At 40.8% G+C, this 18,375-nt stretch overlaps 1 protein-coding gene across 1 annotated transcript in view; it reads right to left on the bottom strand.

Annotated features, from left to right (window-relative positions):
- LOC311034546 (netrin receptor UNC5D-like) overlaps positions 1 to 18,375 on the bottom strand; it is a gene marked incomplete at both ends in the record, with an annotated part of 179,271 nt that overhangs the window by 123,491 nt on the left and 37,405 nt on the right. The window contains 2 exons of the mRNA XM_084042426.1: positions 10,622 to 10,834; positions 14,257 to 14,312. Of these exons, the coding sequence (XP_083898552.1) occupies positions 10,622 to 10,834; positions 14,257 to 14,312 (269 nt within the window). The remainder of the gene's footprint in view (positions 1 to 10,621; positions 10,835 to 14,256; positions 14,313 to 18,375) is intronic.

Here is an 18,375-nt window from a genome sequence, read left to right as displayed (position 1 = left end):
AGTATATAGCAGATAGCAGATCTAGCAAATAGCAGATCTACAAGCTCACAACGCGCCGCGATGCGACACGTTGTGAGCACGTTGTACAACACGTTTTACAAGCGATTAGGCAAACATAATTAGGCTGCCCCCTACAGTTACAGTAGCCACTTTATTTACTGCAGTTTGTCAAATGCATTTAGAGCATAAATAAGTCAATAAGTCATGAGTCAATTACAGCTAGTTTCATTCAGCTGTCATGAATAGTTAATAACATTACACATCTACTTATAGAGACGATGATGTACTATGAAATATTTACACTTTACGCTCATTCATTTGCTTCACAGCTGAGACTGACACACACAACATGGCCAACAGACTCACTCCCTAACATGCATGATATGCACGTGCAAGAAGTCACAATGTGACTTCTTGGGACAGTCCCGGGCACTTCTGCACTCCAGGAATGCGGAAATGCCGTTCTCAAACCCAAGACTTAAAATGGTCCCCAAAAAAACTGTTAAAACAACGTCACGTAAAGACCCCCTAGTCTGTACATGCCGTTTCAGCCCCCCCTTCCAGTCAAGCGTTTGACTTCTTGGGACGTCTGTCCCAAGAAGTCTTGTTTGCCGTGTTGATATTGAGAATGCGTTGTTAAGGTGGAATAGTAGTATTCAGTACAAGCTTATGAGTAGTAGCTATTCACCATATTGGATATTCTGTGTCTGTGTTTTTCTTGTGTTCATCTCTGTTTCCTTTGGTAGACATATTTGAGCTGTATGGATATCAGAACAACCAAACATAACTGTTTTTTGTTTGTTGAATATGATAAGTTGTTGATGATGCTAACTTGAAGATGAAGAAAGAGATATTTGAGAACAAATGGGGAAAATGGATTGACAATGAGCGTCAAGAGGTCTAGGGAATAGGATAGTTATTTCAAATAAATAATTATGTTTGGTCTTGACACGACCCAGTGAGCCATAGTCTTCCATTAGACCTCCGTCTAAAACCGGGTTATAATTGGTCGAAAGTTATTTCAACGTCTATTCTTAGCTAGACGTTGATTAGCTGTTTTTTAAGCGTCTATATTTAGACTGTCTATATTATAGACGTCATTTCAACGGCTATGATATAGACAGTCTTTATTATTATTTATTTTTTAATCTAAAAAATATATTTTTTATTTTATTTTATTTTATTTTATTTTTTTTTATTTTATTTTATTTTATTTTATTTTATTTTATTTTATTATTAAGATGATGTCTGGCAACGTATGTGATGTCTATTGTTTTTCTTTTGTCTTACGTGTTTTGTTCATGAAAAATGAATAACATTTAAGTGAAAAAAAAATCACACACACACACAAACACACAAGTTGTCAAGTCAAATCTAATAAAAGACCAGACATAACAAGTTGTTTTTATCTTGAAGAACAACACAATAATAAAAATAAAAACATAAATATACATACAGACACAAAGTCAAATATACAGTAGATGCGGAACACAGCTTAAAAACAAACAGCTTTGTTTGTCCCAAAGTACTATAGGTTTCCAGTGAAGTTTTCTAAAAATGTTCTGTACGGTGTCAACATGTCAGGCGTCAGCACATCTCTGTATACTGTAAGTGACAATACTAGCACATACTGTAGACGCTAAACAGCAGATATAATGTACTGCATTCTACAGTGTGACATAGACAGTAAACAGCAGACATACTGTGCTACTGCTCGCTATATCTCAAGTTCCATCAGTCACAAACTTATGAATGACAACAAATGTCCAGGCAGCAAAGGCAACTGTCAGCATTCAGGGAAACACACACCACTAGCTCAAAACCAGGCGATCCGAACCAAACAAAATAATTCTAGTGTAGTATAATGGGCTTAAATCAGAATATGCTATTTAACTACTTACACCTTGTATACTTAGTTTAACGGGGTCCCTCAGGGCTCTACACCAGGTCTGCTATTATTTCCCTCTACGCCAAATCTCTCAGCTGAATATAGGGCATAGCACTGGCGGCCATTTTGTTGTGCCACAGATATGAAACCTATTTTTTCCCCCCGTAGAGATAGAACATCATTATTTATATAGTTTGGACATAAAACAAAGTCCAAACTATTGTGTTGTGCTAACTCAAAGTAATATGTGCTCTGTTCACTTCATGTGGGACCAAAACTGTTCAATAAATCCTTTGTCTCCGAAATGCCTATTGAAGGGCAAAATTCCATACAAGTTTGTTGCAGTGTTGCGTGTTAATGGCATTGATTGAGCACAGCTGGTGAGACTGATATACATTGCTGTCTGGCAGAAACCAACTCCATTTTGGAGTTACAGGTTCCTGCCGGACTGTCCGGCAGGAACCAGCTAACTCCAGCTAACTCCAAATTTTTCATTTATCAGGAAATGAAAAAAAACTAAACAAAAGTGGAGTTAGGAGGTTTTGTTCATCATTGATCAGCTGAATGGATCTCCAAGATCACAATGAGGTTGGAGGTCAAAAGGGGGTGGAGCCTGGAGTCAGCAAAACCAGCTAACTCCACCCCCCTTTGCTGGAGTTAGCTGGTTTAGCAGAGAGTTTGTGGATCCAATGGAGTTAGCTGCTTTTGTCAGAAGCACTTTTTAATGCTTTTTATTGGTTCAATATTTGTTTTTACAAACACACAGACGGAAAGGGAGTTCAATAGCACTGATTTATGGGAAAAAAATGCAAAAGCGGAAAAATGGAGTTAGCTGGTTCCTGCCGGACAGCAACGATTATATACTGTACGAAAATAGCAGTTGTGAGTTCATTTTTTTGAATAGCCAAACCATAAAACGGTTGAGTGGTTCAGTTGCTGTGGCATTCAATGCAGTGATGCAGAGAAGAACGAGGGAAGGCCAGTGTGCGAATGAGGGAGACCATAGGGAAAGAGAGAGAAAAGGGAGGGGAGAGAAAGAAAGGAAAAAAGACAGAAAAATAAAAAAACATAATGTCTCTGCCGTGAAGATCATCATTGCAGAATCTCAAGTGTGTGTTAAAGAGAAAGTAGGTTGTCATCGTATGCCATGGAGTGTGCTGTGTGTCTGTGCTGTATCAATCACTCTGCTTCCCCTTCAGTGTGAGGATGAATGTGAGAACATGGAAATAGCATCTGGCCTAAATCTCTGCAAAACAAGAACTGTTTACTCTTTGAACTTAAACGGAGAGGGAAGGAGCTTATGGCTCCATCTATGATGTGTCGCCAATTGGAAGAGTGTGTGTGTGTGTGTGTGTGTGTGTGTGTGTGTGTGTGTGTGTGTGTGTGTGTGTGTGTGTGCGTGTGCGTGTGCGTGCGTGCGTGCGTGCGTGCGTGCGTGCGTGTGTGTGGAATAGATACGTGCAATACAGATGAAAGAGCTATAGCAATGTAACTGGTAGTGTAAGTGTGCATACAGGAATACACAGCGTCTCTCCTCTCTATGACATGGCAGTAAGCTTTCTATGGATCTACTGTCTTCCGTATGAAAATAACAACATTTATTGTGCATAATAAACCTCATGCTATACTGCAAAGGTGATGCTTTCACCTTCACAAACTGTTTGATGTAGTTTCAGGGGGTTGTTTAGAGTTTATAGTTAAAGTTATATACTGGCACACTGTATTTTATGCAGGGAAAAGAAAGACATCCAGATAATCTTTTTTTTTTCTTTTGCATCTGGGGGTCCCTGGAACAAACTATTTTGAGATGGGGGTCGGCGTACAAATACACATAATTTTACGGGTCCTTGACAATGGGTTAATTCAGTTGTCCAGTGTGTGGCCCTTCACTCACATTATGAAAGCCAGTAGGTCCCTCTGGGGAAAAAAAAGAAGACAACAAAATCTTCCCACCCCTACTCTAATTTCATCAAAAATGTTACTTAGCGTAAACTTAGCGTAGAACTGGGTTATCATCAGTTCCAATTTGGCCGTGGTTTACATTAATTGCCCCATTTCTCAACACAGAACTATTGCATAATGGATGATATTAAAGTTCACACGTAAAACAAAAGACCCTGATTGCACCCATGATAATACAGGTATTGATGTTGTTGTACAACTTGTCTCTGGAAAATAACAACAAAGCCACACTAAAATAAAATATAGCTCATCCAAGTCCACCGAGTGTCTGCCAGCAGACCAAACAGGAGGCTCTACTCACACCGTAAAAACCTCAATGTTAATTAAATCAATTTGTAACTCAGACAATATACACATGTAATCAAATGGGCCTGTTATATTTGTATCCTCTCAAAGCTAAATGAACACAGAGTTTACTGATATTTTACTGTGTAGCCTAATAGGCTCTATGCACAGCAGCCATATTGTGAAGACATTCACAGGTGTTGCCAATGATACTAATGAAGGCTCTGTTCCATTCTGGTCAGAGTCAGGGTGCTGATATTGTGCATGTTGGCCCACTGGAAACACTTTGCAGTGGGTCTAAAGTCGGGGTCCATGGTTCCTTGAGGGGGGTTCCAAGTGGCCCCTTACGGGTGTGTAACTCCGAGAGTGTACAAATGGAACCAAATGGACCTGTAACTCTCAGAGTTATGGGGGTCATGGAAACCACTGTGCTACACTAAATGGAAAAGAGCCTTCATTAGTATCATTGGTAACACCTGTGAAGGAAGTGATACTATGGATGCAGTGCATAGAGCCTATTCAATGGCATCCATAGCTGAGTGGATATAATTCACCTGAGATTGGGAGGACAGGGTTCAATCCCTGGCAGAGTCATCCCAGAGACTATAAAAACAATGCCTCCCTGCTTGGCACTCAGCATTCAGGGTTGTTTTGTGGGTAAAAGTCCCTGTGACACACTAGCATCACGTCCAGCGGGTGTACTTGTACAACACACTCTCACTCCCCAAACGGCCTATCGTGACTTCTTGGGGCAAATGTGACCAACCATTGTCACCAACCACATTCACTCCCATTGTAATGGATTTGGAGAAATGCCCTTTTCACTGCTTTCTGTTTCTTTTTGGGGAAAACAACCTACATTCAACTGCCAATAACGGATTATCGTGACGGCCCCCCCCCCCCAATTCTACGAGACTCGGTAACGTCTTTTAAAGCGACCGGTGGATGGATCGTTGTGAAGAAAAAATATTGTATGATTTTTCAAAGGTTAGTGAAAACGCTCGGAGCCGCTGGCAGGGTTTTACGGTAGTGTTTAATGAGTTAATGGGACAGAATCGTAACTCATATCTCCCCTAGTCAACATGTGCCACCCCCCCCCCCCTTCCAGTTAAACTTTGACTTCTTGGGGAATCCGTCCCAAGAAGTGCACCCGTCTGCCGTCTTGGGAGTGAGAATGCATTAGACATACTAGTGTCACAGGAGAAACAGGACATATTAAGCTCTTGACCTACAGTATGGGCCACGAGACTCTGGAACCGCAAGGCTAATAGCTGCGCGAGTAGAGAGAGCAGGTCAATCGGATGTTACCCGGTTCGAGCCCCAGCTTGCCCAGTGTACGTGTCCCTGAGCGAGACCTCTGACAAAGGGATCTTCAACGTTTTTCAGTCCAAGGACCCTATAGCTGAGAGAGACATGAAGCAGAGACCCCCCCACTGGATATTGTATAAAATAGTGTTGTAGATTAAACCTTTTCATAGATTTCATAGATAGCTTCATAGACTTGTTTGACAGTACTATCATCAGTGTTGGAATGATGTTGGAATTAAAGGAGTTCACCCAAACAATTACTTATTTTCTATCAATTACACACCCCATGAAGCCTTGAATTCATGGAGATTTTTTAGTTTTTCTCACATTCCGGAGCCAATAATTTGATGACCGGTAGTCTCTCCGGTAGGAGACTCAAAGAGTCTCCTTTGAGTCTCTTACCGGATACATTAGCATCTTTCCGCCGGTTATCAAATTATTGAATGCGACAAAAACAAAAAGATCTCAGTGAAATCAATGCTTCACGTGGTATTTAATTGATAGAAAATACGTCATTTTTTGGGTGAACTACTCATTTAATGTGTATTTTCAGACCTTTAACAACTTAAACCCTCCATACTTAGAAAACTTGTCTCTTTTCCCCCCTACACCAAACCTCTTTGCCGAAAATAGCCGATCTACAAGCTCACAGCGCAAGGCGTTGTGAGCTTGTAGATCGGCTATTTTTGGCTAATGTTCCCCTCATAAAAGCAATTCTAGGGTTCGAGTGGTTAATGTAAAAAAAAGAGTTCCCCTGTAGTCACTCTGAGGACCCGCTAGGGGTCCCGGACCGCCCTGTTGAAAACCCCTGCTCTAACAGCTCCCTCACCCCCCGTGCACTCATCAAAAAGCCATCTGAGCAGCCATCAACGGAGCAAAGCTGTAAAAAGCTTTCCCCAGCTGTCCCCTCCCCCAGAGACCAGAAAATACCCTTTCCTTTAATACTTTTCTCTTTCTTTGTCTCAATTGCCATTATGCCATCACTCCTTCCCTCCCTCCCTCCCTCCCTCCCTCTCTCTCTCTTTCATTTGGTCTCTGGGGTGTGCTGCTCGCTCTACCCCGCTCTCCCATCTCTCCCAGTGGACAGAGAGAGAGAGAGAGAGATAAAGCCTGATACGGATCCAGATGCACTGGTGGAAAAAGTACTCAAACGTTTTACTTAAAATGATCAATACTGCAATGTGGAAGTACTCTGTTACAAGTAAAAATCTGGAATTAAAGATTTACCTGAATAAAAGTACTAAAGTATTGGTAACAAAATGTACTTAAATGAACAAAAGTAAAAGTACTAAAATGTTTGAAAATAGCCAATCTACAAGCTCACAACGCGTCGCAACGCGACACGTTGTGAGCTTGTAGATCTGCTATTTTCAAACAGCCTAGGTATACTAAAATAGGGTTAATGTATGTTTTATAATGTAATCATTTATATCTACAAAAGTAACTAGTAACTAAAGTGTTCAAATAATTGTAGTGGAGTAAAAGTACAATATTTGCCTCTGAGATGTAGTGGAGCAGAAGTAAAAGTATGGACAATTGGAAATACTCCAGTAAAGTCAAAGTAGCTAAAAAATTGGACTTAAGTACAGTACTTGAGTAAAGGTACTTAGTTACTTAACACCACTGTCCAGATGGGAGCAGTAAGCAATGAATTGTGAGTGCAGCTTGTAAAGTTTTAGAGGCCAGAATACAATGGTGACTATGGGAGAGATAATGATCAGTACTGCGAAGAGTAAAGCATCAGCACTATCACAACAGCAAACAGCTTGTATCAAAGCCCTGACCTTCATTGTGCCTTGCTTTCTCTGATTGCTATAATTCAATTAATCCATTAAGACCGGGAACGCATCTGTGTGTCATTTTAAGATTTCTTTCGGCTATTCAAAAATAGCAGATATACGAGCTTCTATCTGCAATTTGCATGCAAATCATTGCATATATATATATTTTTTTTTTAAAGCATTTTTTTGGGGCAAAATGCTTCTGGGGGGGTGGGGTGGTCCTTGGAACGAAATATTTTGAAATTGGGGTCCGTGGCCAAATACATATCATTTTGGGGGTCCTTGACATGAAAAACGTTTGAGAACCGCTGATATTATAGCAACATACGTTTTTTTTTTTAAAAAGCTGTTGAATCCCCCAGAAGCAAAGATTTGAGTTAAAAAATGTTCACCTCAAAAGAAAAAATATATATATATTCAAAGATTTGCACAAATTTTCCCGATTTGAAAAAAAAAAAGAATAGCCCAAAGACAACTAAAAACACAGATGCGTTCCCGGTCTTAATGGGTTAAACGATAATCATCGCTTTAATGCAGACGCAGTAGCATTCGCTAAAACTTTTGGTTGGTTCCTTAGGCGATGAAATTGATTTGTCGCTGAGGGGCGAATGGAGAAAGGGATTGTTTACTGGTCCATGGGGGAGGGGTTGCTTTTCTGCATTCACCCAGCCTATATATGGCTGCTCAGATGGCTCAGATGAGCGCACAGGGGGAGCAGTTAGGGGTTCGATAAGATCCAGATTCAGCCTTATTGTCACATCACAGTTTTACAGGTGTTAAGTACATTTTGATGCTAATACTTTCGTACTTTTAAAAGTCAATTTTGAATAGCGGACTTTAACTTGTAACAGAGTATTTCTACATTGTGGAATTGACACTTTTATTTAAGTAAAACATGCGAGTACTTTTTCACCACTGGTGAAGTGTGTTTTTGTTCAAAGGGGACGGAGGCCGAGAGAGGGAGAGCAAGGAGAAAAACTAAAGAAAAAGAAACATGTCAAAGAAAAATAAAATAAAAGACATGTACAGTACATAACATTATATCCACATAGCATATGCAGCAGGTATGTGCCCAAGGTTAGACAGAAGGGTGTTTTATGCTTTAGAGCACTGTTTCCCAAACACTGGGTCGGGACCCATTTGTGGGTCACAGACCTATTTGTATGGGTTATAAAAATATAAATATATATCCCTCTTTTTTTTCATTTCCTACAAAAAAAATATGAAACGATTTGGCGGACCCGGCCCTGTAGTAACTCTGAAGACACCCTAGTGGTCCCGGACCCCATGTTGAAGACCCTTGGTATAAAGTATATAGTAGCATGTATATAGGCCTACATGAGTTTCGGGAAAAATAAAATGGCATCAGATGCTGACCTGTGCATAAGGCTACAAAATAGCGTTTAAAAACTAGCTACGTAAGGGGTAAGTACCCCCCCCCCCCCCACCCACCCGAACACCTTCATTCAGAATATAATTGAATGTTACAGCAATCATCTGCTTTGTTTGACATCTTTGCACACCTGTCAGATGTGTGCATATAGATGTTATAAGTATAGATAGGTCATATCGTGGTCACAGCTGCCTACTTTGCTGGAGTGACCCTACTGATGTTTACGGTCATGGAAACCATAACCCACACTTCATGTTATGGAACAAACATATCACACTATACACTAGGGATATGGGTATCTCACGATACAATATCTGTGGCGATAACAATAATATCACGATATTCGATATATTGCGACATCACGATATCATTGGTGACATCACCAACGATATATCACGATAGTCCTTGTATTCAATTCATGAACACATAAAATAGCACCAAACAGTTCAAAATCGTCATTACACAAATACAGAGTCGGAAAAGCAACGTATCAAAAAAAAAAAAAAAGAAGAAGATATATATATATATATATGTATATATATATATTTTTTTTCTTTTTAATATCGTTTTTTTCCGGCAGTATATCGATTATTTATCGTGGGAGAAAGTATCGCGATATATCGCGATATCGATATATCGTCCCACCCCTACTACACACTGACCTCAATGACTTCCTTTTCCATGTTTAGATGGAAGCACAGCGGTGCGGTACACTAACAATAACTTCTATGGCTCTGTATTTTAACCCAAAGATGATGCTATACAATATATCGTTGCTGTTGGGCTGAAACCTCTCATATTTTAAATGATTGTGTTTCTTCGTAAATGAATGCCTTGATCATACTACAGCGTCACAAAAAACAGATCTACAAGCTTGCCGCGAAGTGGCACGTTTTCAGTTTGTAGATCTGCTACTTTTGAATTTGAATCCTGAAAAGAAACAGTTTTGGACATAATAAGTTTCCACCCAACAGAGACGATATAGCTAAAATCAAAAATTACACCGATGCTTTCCCGGTTTTAATGAGTTAAAGTGAAAATCCAAAACTGAATGATCCAGTTTCCAACTAACACCTAACACTAACACTAACCCTGATTCCTGACTATTAGCTCCTAACCGTAACCCTACCTCCTAACCCCACACATGGCCTCAATCATCTGAATAATTAAAGTGACTCCATGGGAACATGTGTTCATTAATAAGCATCCATTTTTAAAACATCAAACAGGTGAACTCAATCTTTTTAGCTCCAACAGAAGAGACAGGAAAAGATGAGGTGACATTTGGGTGTCAATTTACACACACGTACGCGCGCACGCACAAACACACTTATGCACGCACAAACACACTTATGCACGCACAAACACACTTATGCACGCACAAACACACGTATGCACGCACAAACACACGTATGCACGCACAAACACACTTACGCACGCACGCACGCACGCACGCACGCACGCACGCACGCACGCACGCACGCACGCACGCACAAACGCATGCACAAACGCATGCACGCACACACACACACATTATACACACATAGCAACTCTTTCTGTTTCCGTCTTAATCAGTGGATGTTGTCCCTGTCCCCTGGTCGGTGTGCTCTTAGGGCGGGTGTGTGCGTGTGCGTGTGTGTGCGTGTGTGCGTGTGCGCGCGTGCGTGTGTGCGTGTGTGCGTGCGTGCGTGTGTGCGTGTGTGTGCGTGTGTGTGTGTGTGTATGTGTGTTTATGTGTGTGTGTGTGTGTGTGTGTGTGTGTGTGTGTGTCAGAGCTGAGATAAAGCCACCTGCCTGCTTATGTACCCTAACATGTTAAAATGTGATGCTTTATAAATATAACGTCCAATTGTCCATCCATGTGTATAAAAGAGATAGTGTGCTTTACTCCAGCAGGAGCGAGAGCTTTTTTCCGGCAGCAGCAGCGTCACACATTTATTTCACAGCTTAGCTGGAGTCGAGTGAGAGTGCGCGCGCGTGTATGCGCGCGTGCATGTGTTGTACCTGTGGTTGTGTCAGAGTACTCCTGGGTCGTGTGGTGTTTCTGATGAACCCATTCTCCGTTGCACTTGAAGAAGATCTGGAGGGCGGGGCGGGCCTGACAGCGCAGCCGGATGGGGTTGCTCTTGATGATGTAAGCATCGTTCGGCTCCAACAGGAAGTGAGGTAACGTTCCAGACTGACCAATGACATGCTGCGACGACTCACCCCGGGAACCTGAAGACACACAGAGACATGGCATACTGTTGATACTGTACTATATGCAAGGGATAATTGACGGTGAGCCGGTCATTGTTGAGAAATAAACCCTGATAGCAGTGCCGGAAAAAGTACTCAAATTCTTTACTTAAGTAAAAGTACCAATACTGCAATATAGAAATACTCTGTTACAAGTAAAAGTCCAGAATTCAATCAAATCGGCTTGCGTAAAAGTACAAAAGTATTGGCATTAGTATAACAGTGTTATAACCTTGCACAGGTATAGACATGGTGTTTGATCCTTACATTTTGAGACATTGTTGGTCCGGGGAGGGGTGGGTGGGTTTATTTTTATTTTTATTATTATTGTTTCTGTTTAAGTTGTTTGTATCTTGTTTTTGTTGTTGAAAAATGTATTCATTTAAAAACATGATTGTATTTCGATATAATAAAAACAATTGATAACAAAAAAAAAAAAGTATTGGCATTAAAATGTACTTAACCCTCTAAGACCCGGAGCTTTTTCAAGTTGTGATGATTCCTGGCTCTGTGGGGGGTATTTATATGCAAATATCCTGGCCAATGGCATTGTAAGACTAAACAATAGGACCCAATGAGGATTTAGAGGTGAAAAAAATAAAAAATAACAGAAAAACGAATTATTTAAACTCCTTTCTTTATAAAATATGACTGTTGCCAAAAAGTACCAAAAGTAAAAGTACTAAGATGTTTGAAAATAGCAGATCTACAAGCTTGTAGATCGGCTAGTTTCAAATAATAATACAATAGGGCTAAAGTGGTTAATGGATCTTTCATAATATCATAATTTATATTTGAAAAGTAACTAGTAACTAAAGTTTTCAAATACTTGTAGTGGAGTAAAAGTACAATATTTTTGATTTGAGATGTAGTGGAGTAGAAGTAAAAGTATTGGACATTGGAAATACTCAGGTAAAGTACAAATACCAAAAACAATTACTTAAGTACAGTACTTAAGTAAATGTACTTAGTTACTTTCCACCACTGCCCGATAGGGTGATTAGACGTGATGTTTGGACAAAATCTGTAGGAGTAATATCAAAAAATGAGTTTTGCAAAAATCGGCCTCCTGGTGGCGCTGCAACAGGCGGATCTGAATGATTTGGGGCAGAGGTTCAGCTCTGGTATGCAGCGGAGAAGTCTAATCATCCTGCAACAATCCCGCTTATTACACGGCTACTTAATAAATGAATTAATACATTGAACCAAACAAAACGAAGGATTTAATTATTTACGGTAATGAAAGCAGTCCATTCATTTATGCCAGGTGCGTCCAGTGCAATGCGTCGCCTCGGAAAACAACGGGAAGTATTTCGCGCTTCAAATGTTTTCAAAAACATTCTTGAGAGCAATGTTTAGCTGTACATAACATTGTGTGTTTGTTTACATGGCTGTCATGTTGGATAAGGCACACAATCAAGCAGCGCAGCAGGTGCTCTGAGCATTTGATTAGACAGCGGTCTGTTATTGAGCTCATCGGTCATTATCCAGAAATAACACACAGCTGAATTCAGTGATTGACCAATCAGAATCAAGCATTCAAGCATTCAACCAAGCCTTGTAGTGATGCGCGGGTCAGGTTTTTTCATGACGTCTCTGGGGCAGACATTCGGGGCAGGGATTTTGTAAAGAGGGTAAAAAAAAAGGAGGGGACCTAGTATGCACTCCTGGGGGACCCCGGTCAATGATGTAGGGTTTAAGTGGTTAAGAGGTGTGTAACGATAAACACGTTTCGCTATTCCTGAAACGCAGCCAGTGTAATTACACTGTAACTAACCTGCTTGTGACCCGTAACCGTTGTAATATTGATGAGCTGGTTTTAATGAAGATAATCACCCTCACTCCCACCCACAAGGTAATTACATTAGATAGAATGCAGAAGGACGGTGTAGTGCCTCAAGAAGCTACTGTAGGATCCCAGGCAAACCAAGAACCTATCATCAGTCTAAACCTGGGGCTTCGACGTTTTTCAGGCCAAGGACCCCTTAGCTGAGAGAGAGAGACGAAGCAGGGACCCCCACTACATATTGTCATCAGTGTATGTTGGATTCATGTTAATGTGTATTTTCTTTTTTTTTTTGCTTGTAGATCGGCTTTTTTTCGACTAAGGTTCTCCACAGAAAATTAATGCTAGGGTTCAAGTGGTTAATGTAAAAAAGAGTATCCTATCACACATAGATTTGGCGGCCCCCCTGTAGTAACTCTGAGGACCCCCTAGGGGTCCCGGACCCCCTGTTGAAGGGGGAACAATATACTCTCGGAATAACAATCTGTACTTTGAAACTATAGGATACCAGGTAAGCAATGAACCTATAGCATCTTTGCCGTTTCAGAGGCTCCTTATTCAAGAGGATTCATACAGGATGTGTGTGATTCTCTCTCTCTCTCTCTCTCTCTCTCTCTCTCTCTCTCTCTCTCTCTCTCTCTCTCTCTCTCTCTCTCTCTCTCTCTCTCTCTCTCTCTCTCTCTCTCTCTCTCTCTCTCTCTCTCTCTCTCTCTCTCTCTCTCTCTCTCTCTCTCTCTCTCTCTCTCTCTCAAAAACTCAAAAACCCACACACTGACAGATGGAAACATAAATACACGTAAATACATAAACACGCAGCTGTCGCAAACAAAGCACGACAGCTCTTCCAGTTATTACGTGCTTGTTTAATGTAGGTCTCATTTTCTGTTTACTGATAGTGTGACAACAATGATGGTTCATCAGTAATATTCCTTATGCTCCTATGGTGTAGAACAGCGTTTCTCAAACTATGGGTCGCGGGAAGGTGCCGTTGGGGCCGCACCTTTTTTTTTGTTGAAGAGGACGTCAAAGATGGCCTCTTGACTCACAGTCCAACCGACCGAGAACCAGCAGCAACACAGGAAACACACACACAAGCCCTTGCAGAGGGCATGAAGTGTAAAAGTAGATTTGGGAGAACTACAGGAAAGCTATCCCTATCCCCTCTTATCTTTACTTTCTTTATGTACCCTTTTTTCCCTCCTTTTTTGGTATTATTAAGTTCTGTTTGTGTATCTATTTTTTTTTCTATTTTTTTGAAATCGATAACATGTAATGTACGAACCTGCAATAAAGTATATAGGCTAAACACAAAAAACCCTTGCAGAGGCACACAGAACTGATTTAGCTGTTCATAAACGATAATAGTTACAATACAATAGCTTTTGTTACTAACTCCGAGAGCGAGAGGGTACAAATACACAGACCACAGGTCCATTTTGTTCCATTTGTACCCTCTCAGAGTTAAAATGAACACTGGTAAATTGGCGCTGGAGGGGTCACCGACTGTGTAAATGCTATCCGTTGTAGCCTTCGTGCCAGCAAACACAGTAAGCCCCCCCAAATCGGCATATGAGTCAACAAACTGTTCAATTTACGGATCGCGATGTAACATTACCGAGCGGGGAGGTCATGCTAGCACAGACAACCTGACCAGTAACCAGCTGCTGCCGCCTGGGATGGAGAAAAACACACGGCCGGTGGCCAAAGATGAAATGGAGAGCTGGATTAATTGGGTACCATTTTTTATAGTCTTTGGTATGACTCGGCCGGGAAATGTCAATCCTCCGACCTCCCAATCTCAGGACGGGCACTCTGACAAGATGGCCACTGAGCTGCTCTTACGAGGTGAATTATATTAACCACTTAAACCCAATGTACACTACTTAGTTGGCTGGAGTCGCCCTGGGGTGTATAGCAGGGCCTTCCGCTTTTTTCCCCTCTACACAAAATATATTTGCCAAAAAATAGCCAATCTACAAGCTCACAACGTGTCGCAATGTGGCGTGTGAGCTTGTAGATCTGCTATTTCCGCCGAATGTTCACCCGAAGCAGGGGCATAGCAGTGGCGGCCATTTTGTGGATAGAAAACCCATTTTTCCCATAGAGATCTCCGAAAATATTGATATGAATTATTGTAAGCCTAGAACCAAGCCATCCAGGCTCTTGGTGAATCCTTACCATAAGACTTTGGTAATGATTTGATTTATATTTTGTGTCAAAACGTATTTGAAAACCGCAAAAAAGCAGCATTTATTAAATATAGTATACATTATAATTAAATACTCAAATATGTTTTTGACACAGAATCAAATGTTTTATGGTCATGATTCACCAGGAGCCTGGATGGCTTGGTTCCAGGCCATCTCTATGGGAAAAAAAGTAAGGATTTTCTATCTGTGGCACCACAAAATGTTCGCCACTGCTATGCCCTATCCACAAGTTTCCTAGGGCGTTGTGGGCATCACTTCCTGTCGATTTCATTGGATTTCATTGGATCAAATCGACAGGAAGTGATGCCCACCAACGCCTTAGGAAACTTGTCGATATGGTTCGTGTGATTAAATAAACACAGGCAGTGCATCGTGACACTCGTCGATGCCACTCATTCCCATTCGTACATGCATCATTCATGGAGCGGCCAAGGCTTGCCAGCGGTTCATGTGGACAGTTGTTCCAGAAATGCCAGAGGGGCTGATGGAGGCTGAGAGAGGGGCTGAGTGTCTTTGATGCTGTCAGGGGAGACGGCCATGCCCTCTCTCTACCCTGCAGCTCCCACACTGATCTATGACCAATGGGCCTCGTCGGCAATAATGCATACGGGCTGCAGATACATCTGTGCCCAGTGTGAGAGAGAGAGGAAAACAACATGCCCATGCCACAGGGCTGAGCGATTGCTCTATCACATGAGCACGCGCGCGCACACACATGCGCACATGCACGCACACGCACACACACACACACACACACACACACACACACACACACACACACACACACACACACACACACACACACACACACACACTCTAGCTGTGAAAGTGCATATTGAAAACAAACACCAAAGGATGGCCTATTTCCTCAAGAACAGCACACGCATACTAACACCAGTGGTGGAAAAAAGTACTCAAATGTTGTACTTAAAGGTAGGGTAAGTGATATTTTTTGGTTAAAACAAAAAGTATTTTGTTAAAAGGTTAAAATAGTATATTCTGATAGTAATCATTGCTATAGAGTGTTTTTTCAGTAACAGGAGTCTCCCCGTCTCTCCAGCTCTTTAATAAACAGAAAATACATTTTTCGGTAGGTGTCAAAATCTCAGCCAATCAGGAGAAAGTACCTATTTTTTAGCTTAATGTGTATAGTGTTCCAGTTCTAATTTTGTCTGCTCATTTCTTAGTGTCATCACTTCCAATTTCACTTGTTTAATCTGTATCCTGATTGAGTTCTCTGTCCTGGTTGGATAAAATTGGAAATGAAACTGAAACTGAAACGAAAATGCATTTTCTGTTTAATAAAGAGGTGGAGAGACAAGGAGACTCCTAATACTGAACAAACACTCTATAGCAATGAGTACTATCAGAATATAGAGCTATTTAACACTTATTTTAACCAAAGCAAATCACTTACCCTACCTTTAAGTAAAAGTATCAATACTGCCATGTTAGAAATACTCCATTACAAGTATAAGTATGGAATTCAAAATGTACTTGATTAAAAGTACACAAATATTGACATAAAAATGTACCAAACAGAATGTCCCATTTCACAAGTTAAAAAAAACAAAGAACGTTTGAAAATAGCAGATCTATAAGCTCACAATGCGTCGCATCGCGACGCATTGTGAGCTTGTAGATCGGCTATTTTCAAATGGACAAAATATATATAGGGGTGAAGTGGTTAATGTTTGTTTTGTAAATCTACAAAGTAACTAGTAACTCAAGTTTTCAAATAATTGTAGCGGAGTAAAAGTACAATATTTGCCTCTGAGATGTAGTGGAGTAGAAGTAAAAGTACTGAAAATTGGAAATACTCAAGTAAAGTAAAAATACCTCAAAACTGTACTCATTCCCTGCCTAGAACGACTAAAACGACTTCTGTCCCATAAGCCATGCCTGCCTAGAACGACTAAAACGACTTTTTAATTTTTTTCTTTTGTTTTTGTTTTTTATTTTTATTTTTATTTATTTTTATTTGACCCAAAGACCAAGGAGATATGATTTTTCGAAGATCTAGACTCCCATCCACTTCCTTGTTAACTTTAAACTTAAAAATTCTGTATCTCGGCTCCTGAGTACTTTTTTTTTTCAATGAAAAATCTTGGCAGTGGGCAAACGCGGCCAGAAATAATTCAGGCTGTGAATGAGTTAAGTACAGTACTTGAGTAAATGTACTTAGTTACTTTACACCACTGACTAACACACACGCACGCACACAAAGACGACACACACTTACTATGGCTGTAACAGTGAATATTGGAAGCACACCCAAAAAGATGGGGGTTTCCTCGAGAACAGCCAATATCAATCTCCGCATGAAGCGTTGTGAGAAATGGATTTGTGCTGGGATCACTGTGGGTGGTCTCTGATGCCGGTCCAATATTATTCATAGCTTTTAATGAAAAACTAGAAATGGGAAAGAGGTAGGTATAACTAACTGTGCTACAGCCATTTGAGAAAAAGCTTTTGGCTGGTGATTTGGCTTGTTTTCACACAGAGAAAGCTGTTGTTTACTCATTAAGCCATAGCGAGTAGAACAACTAGGTTTAGTTGTTGTATTTTTGTCATTTGTAATTACATGAAATTAGTTTTCTGCATTTTCCCATCCTAACTATAACTAGCTATTAACATATTTACCCATCCCAACTATTAGGAGCAGTGGGTGATATTATTTACTATCCTAACTATTAGGAGGAGGGTGCTGCATTAACTCATTCACTACCAAGTGGACGACTTTGACGACTTTTTTCCAAAGGCCCAGACTGCCAAGGACGACTTTTTGTGTTTTTAGGGAAAAAAAAGGAAAGCAATATACAGCCGTTTCCCCAAATACGCAAACCAGGAAGTGAATGGAAGAGGAAATCTTGGGATCACGTGATGTCCTGGATCTGAGTGTCTGAGCATGAAATGGTCACTCATGTGTTAGCGAACAGCGCCATCTAGTGGAAAAACACTTAAAACACCAAAAGACGTCAAAGTCGTCCTTGGGAGTCTGGGCCTTTTGGAGAAAAAAAATGTTAAAGTCGTCCTTGGCAGTGAATGAGTTAAGCTTCAAGTACGTTTTTAATTGATGCACCAGCCTCCTCAAAGGACCACTGATAATGATAATCTTTAATTCCGCCGTAAACTCAAAATGTCATACATTGTGAGTTTGTAGATCAGTCATTTTCACAAGGTCCCGGTATAGATATTAAATTTCCCTTTTGGGTCTTGAGCTAAAAACTTTGGGAACCACTGATCTACCACTGATCTACCACTGATCTACCTCAAGCCCATTGGTCGAGTCACGCCTGCTTGAGTCCAAACTGGATTAAACGTGCTGTACCAGAGTCGGCCACTAGGAGGACCTCCCGGTCCTGGGGGCTCGGTCTCTCCCCATGGCTCCACCCACAGAAGTCTTAATTGAGCGACTTCACAGAAATGCTAATAAACAACTTACATTTTGGACAAAATAAATACATGAATAAAATGTGCTTTGCCACTCTCTTAATATGCCAATGGTCAATGCTCATTTGCAA

Source organism: Gymnoscopelus microlampas (assembly GCF_963454915.1).
Source record: "Gymnoscopelus microlampas genome assembly, chromosome: 19".
NCBI lineage: Eukaryota > Metazoa > Chordata > Actinopteri > Myctophiformes > Myctophidae > Gymnoscopelus > Gymnoscopelus microlampas.
Note: the sequence above shows the minus strand (reverse complement) of the source record. Positions and strands in the feature narration are given on the sequence as shown.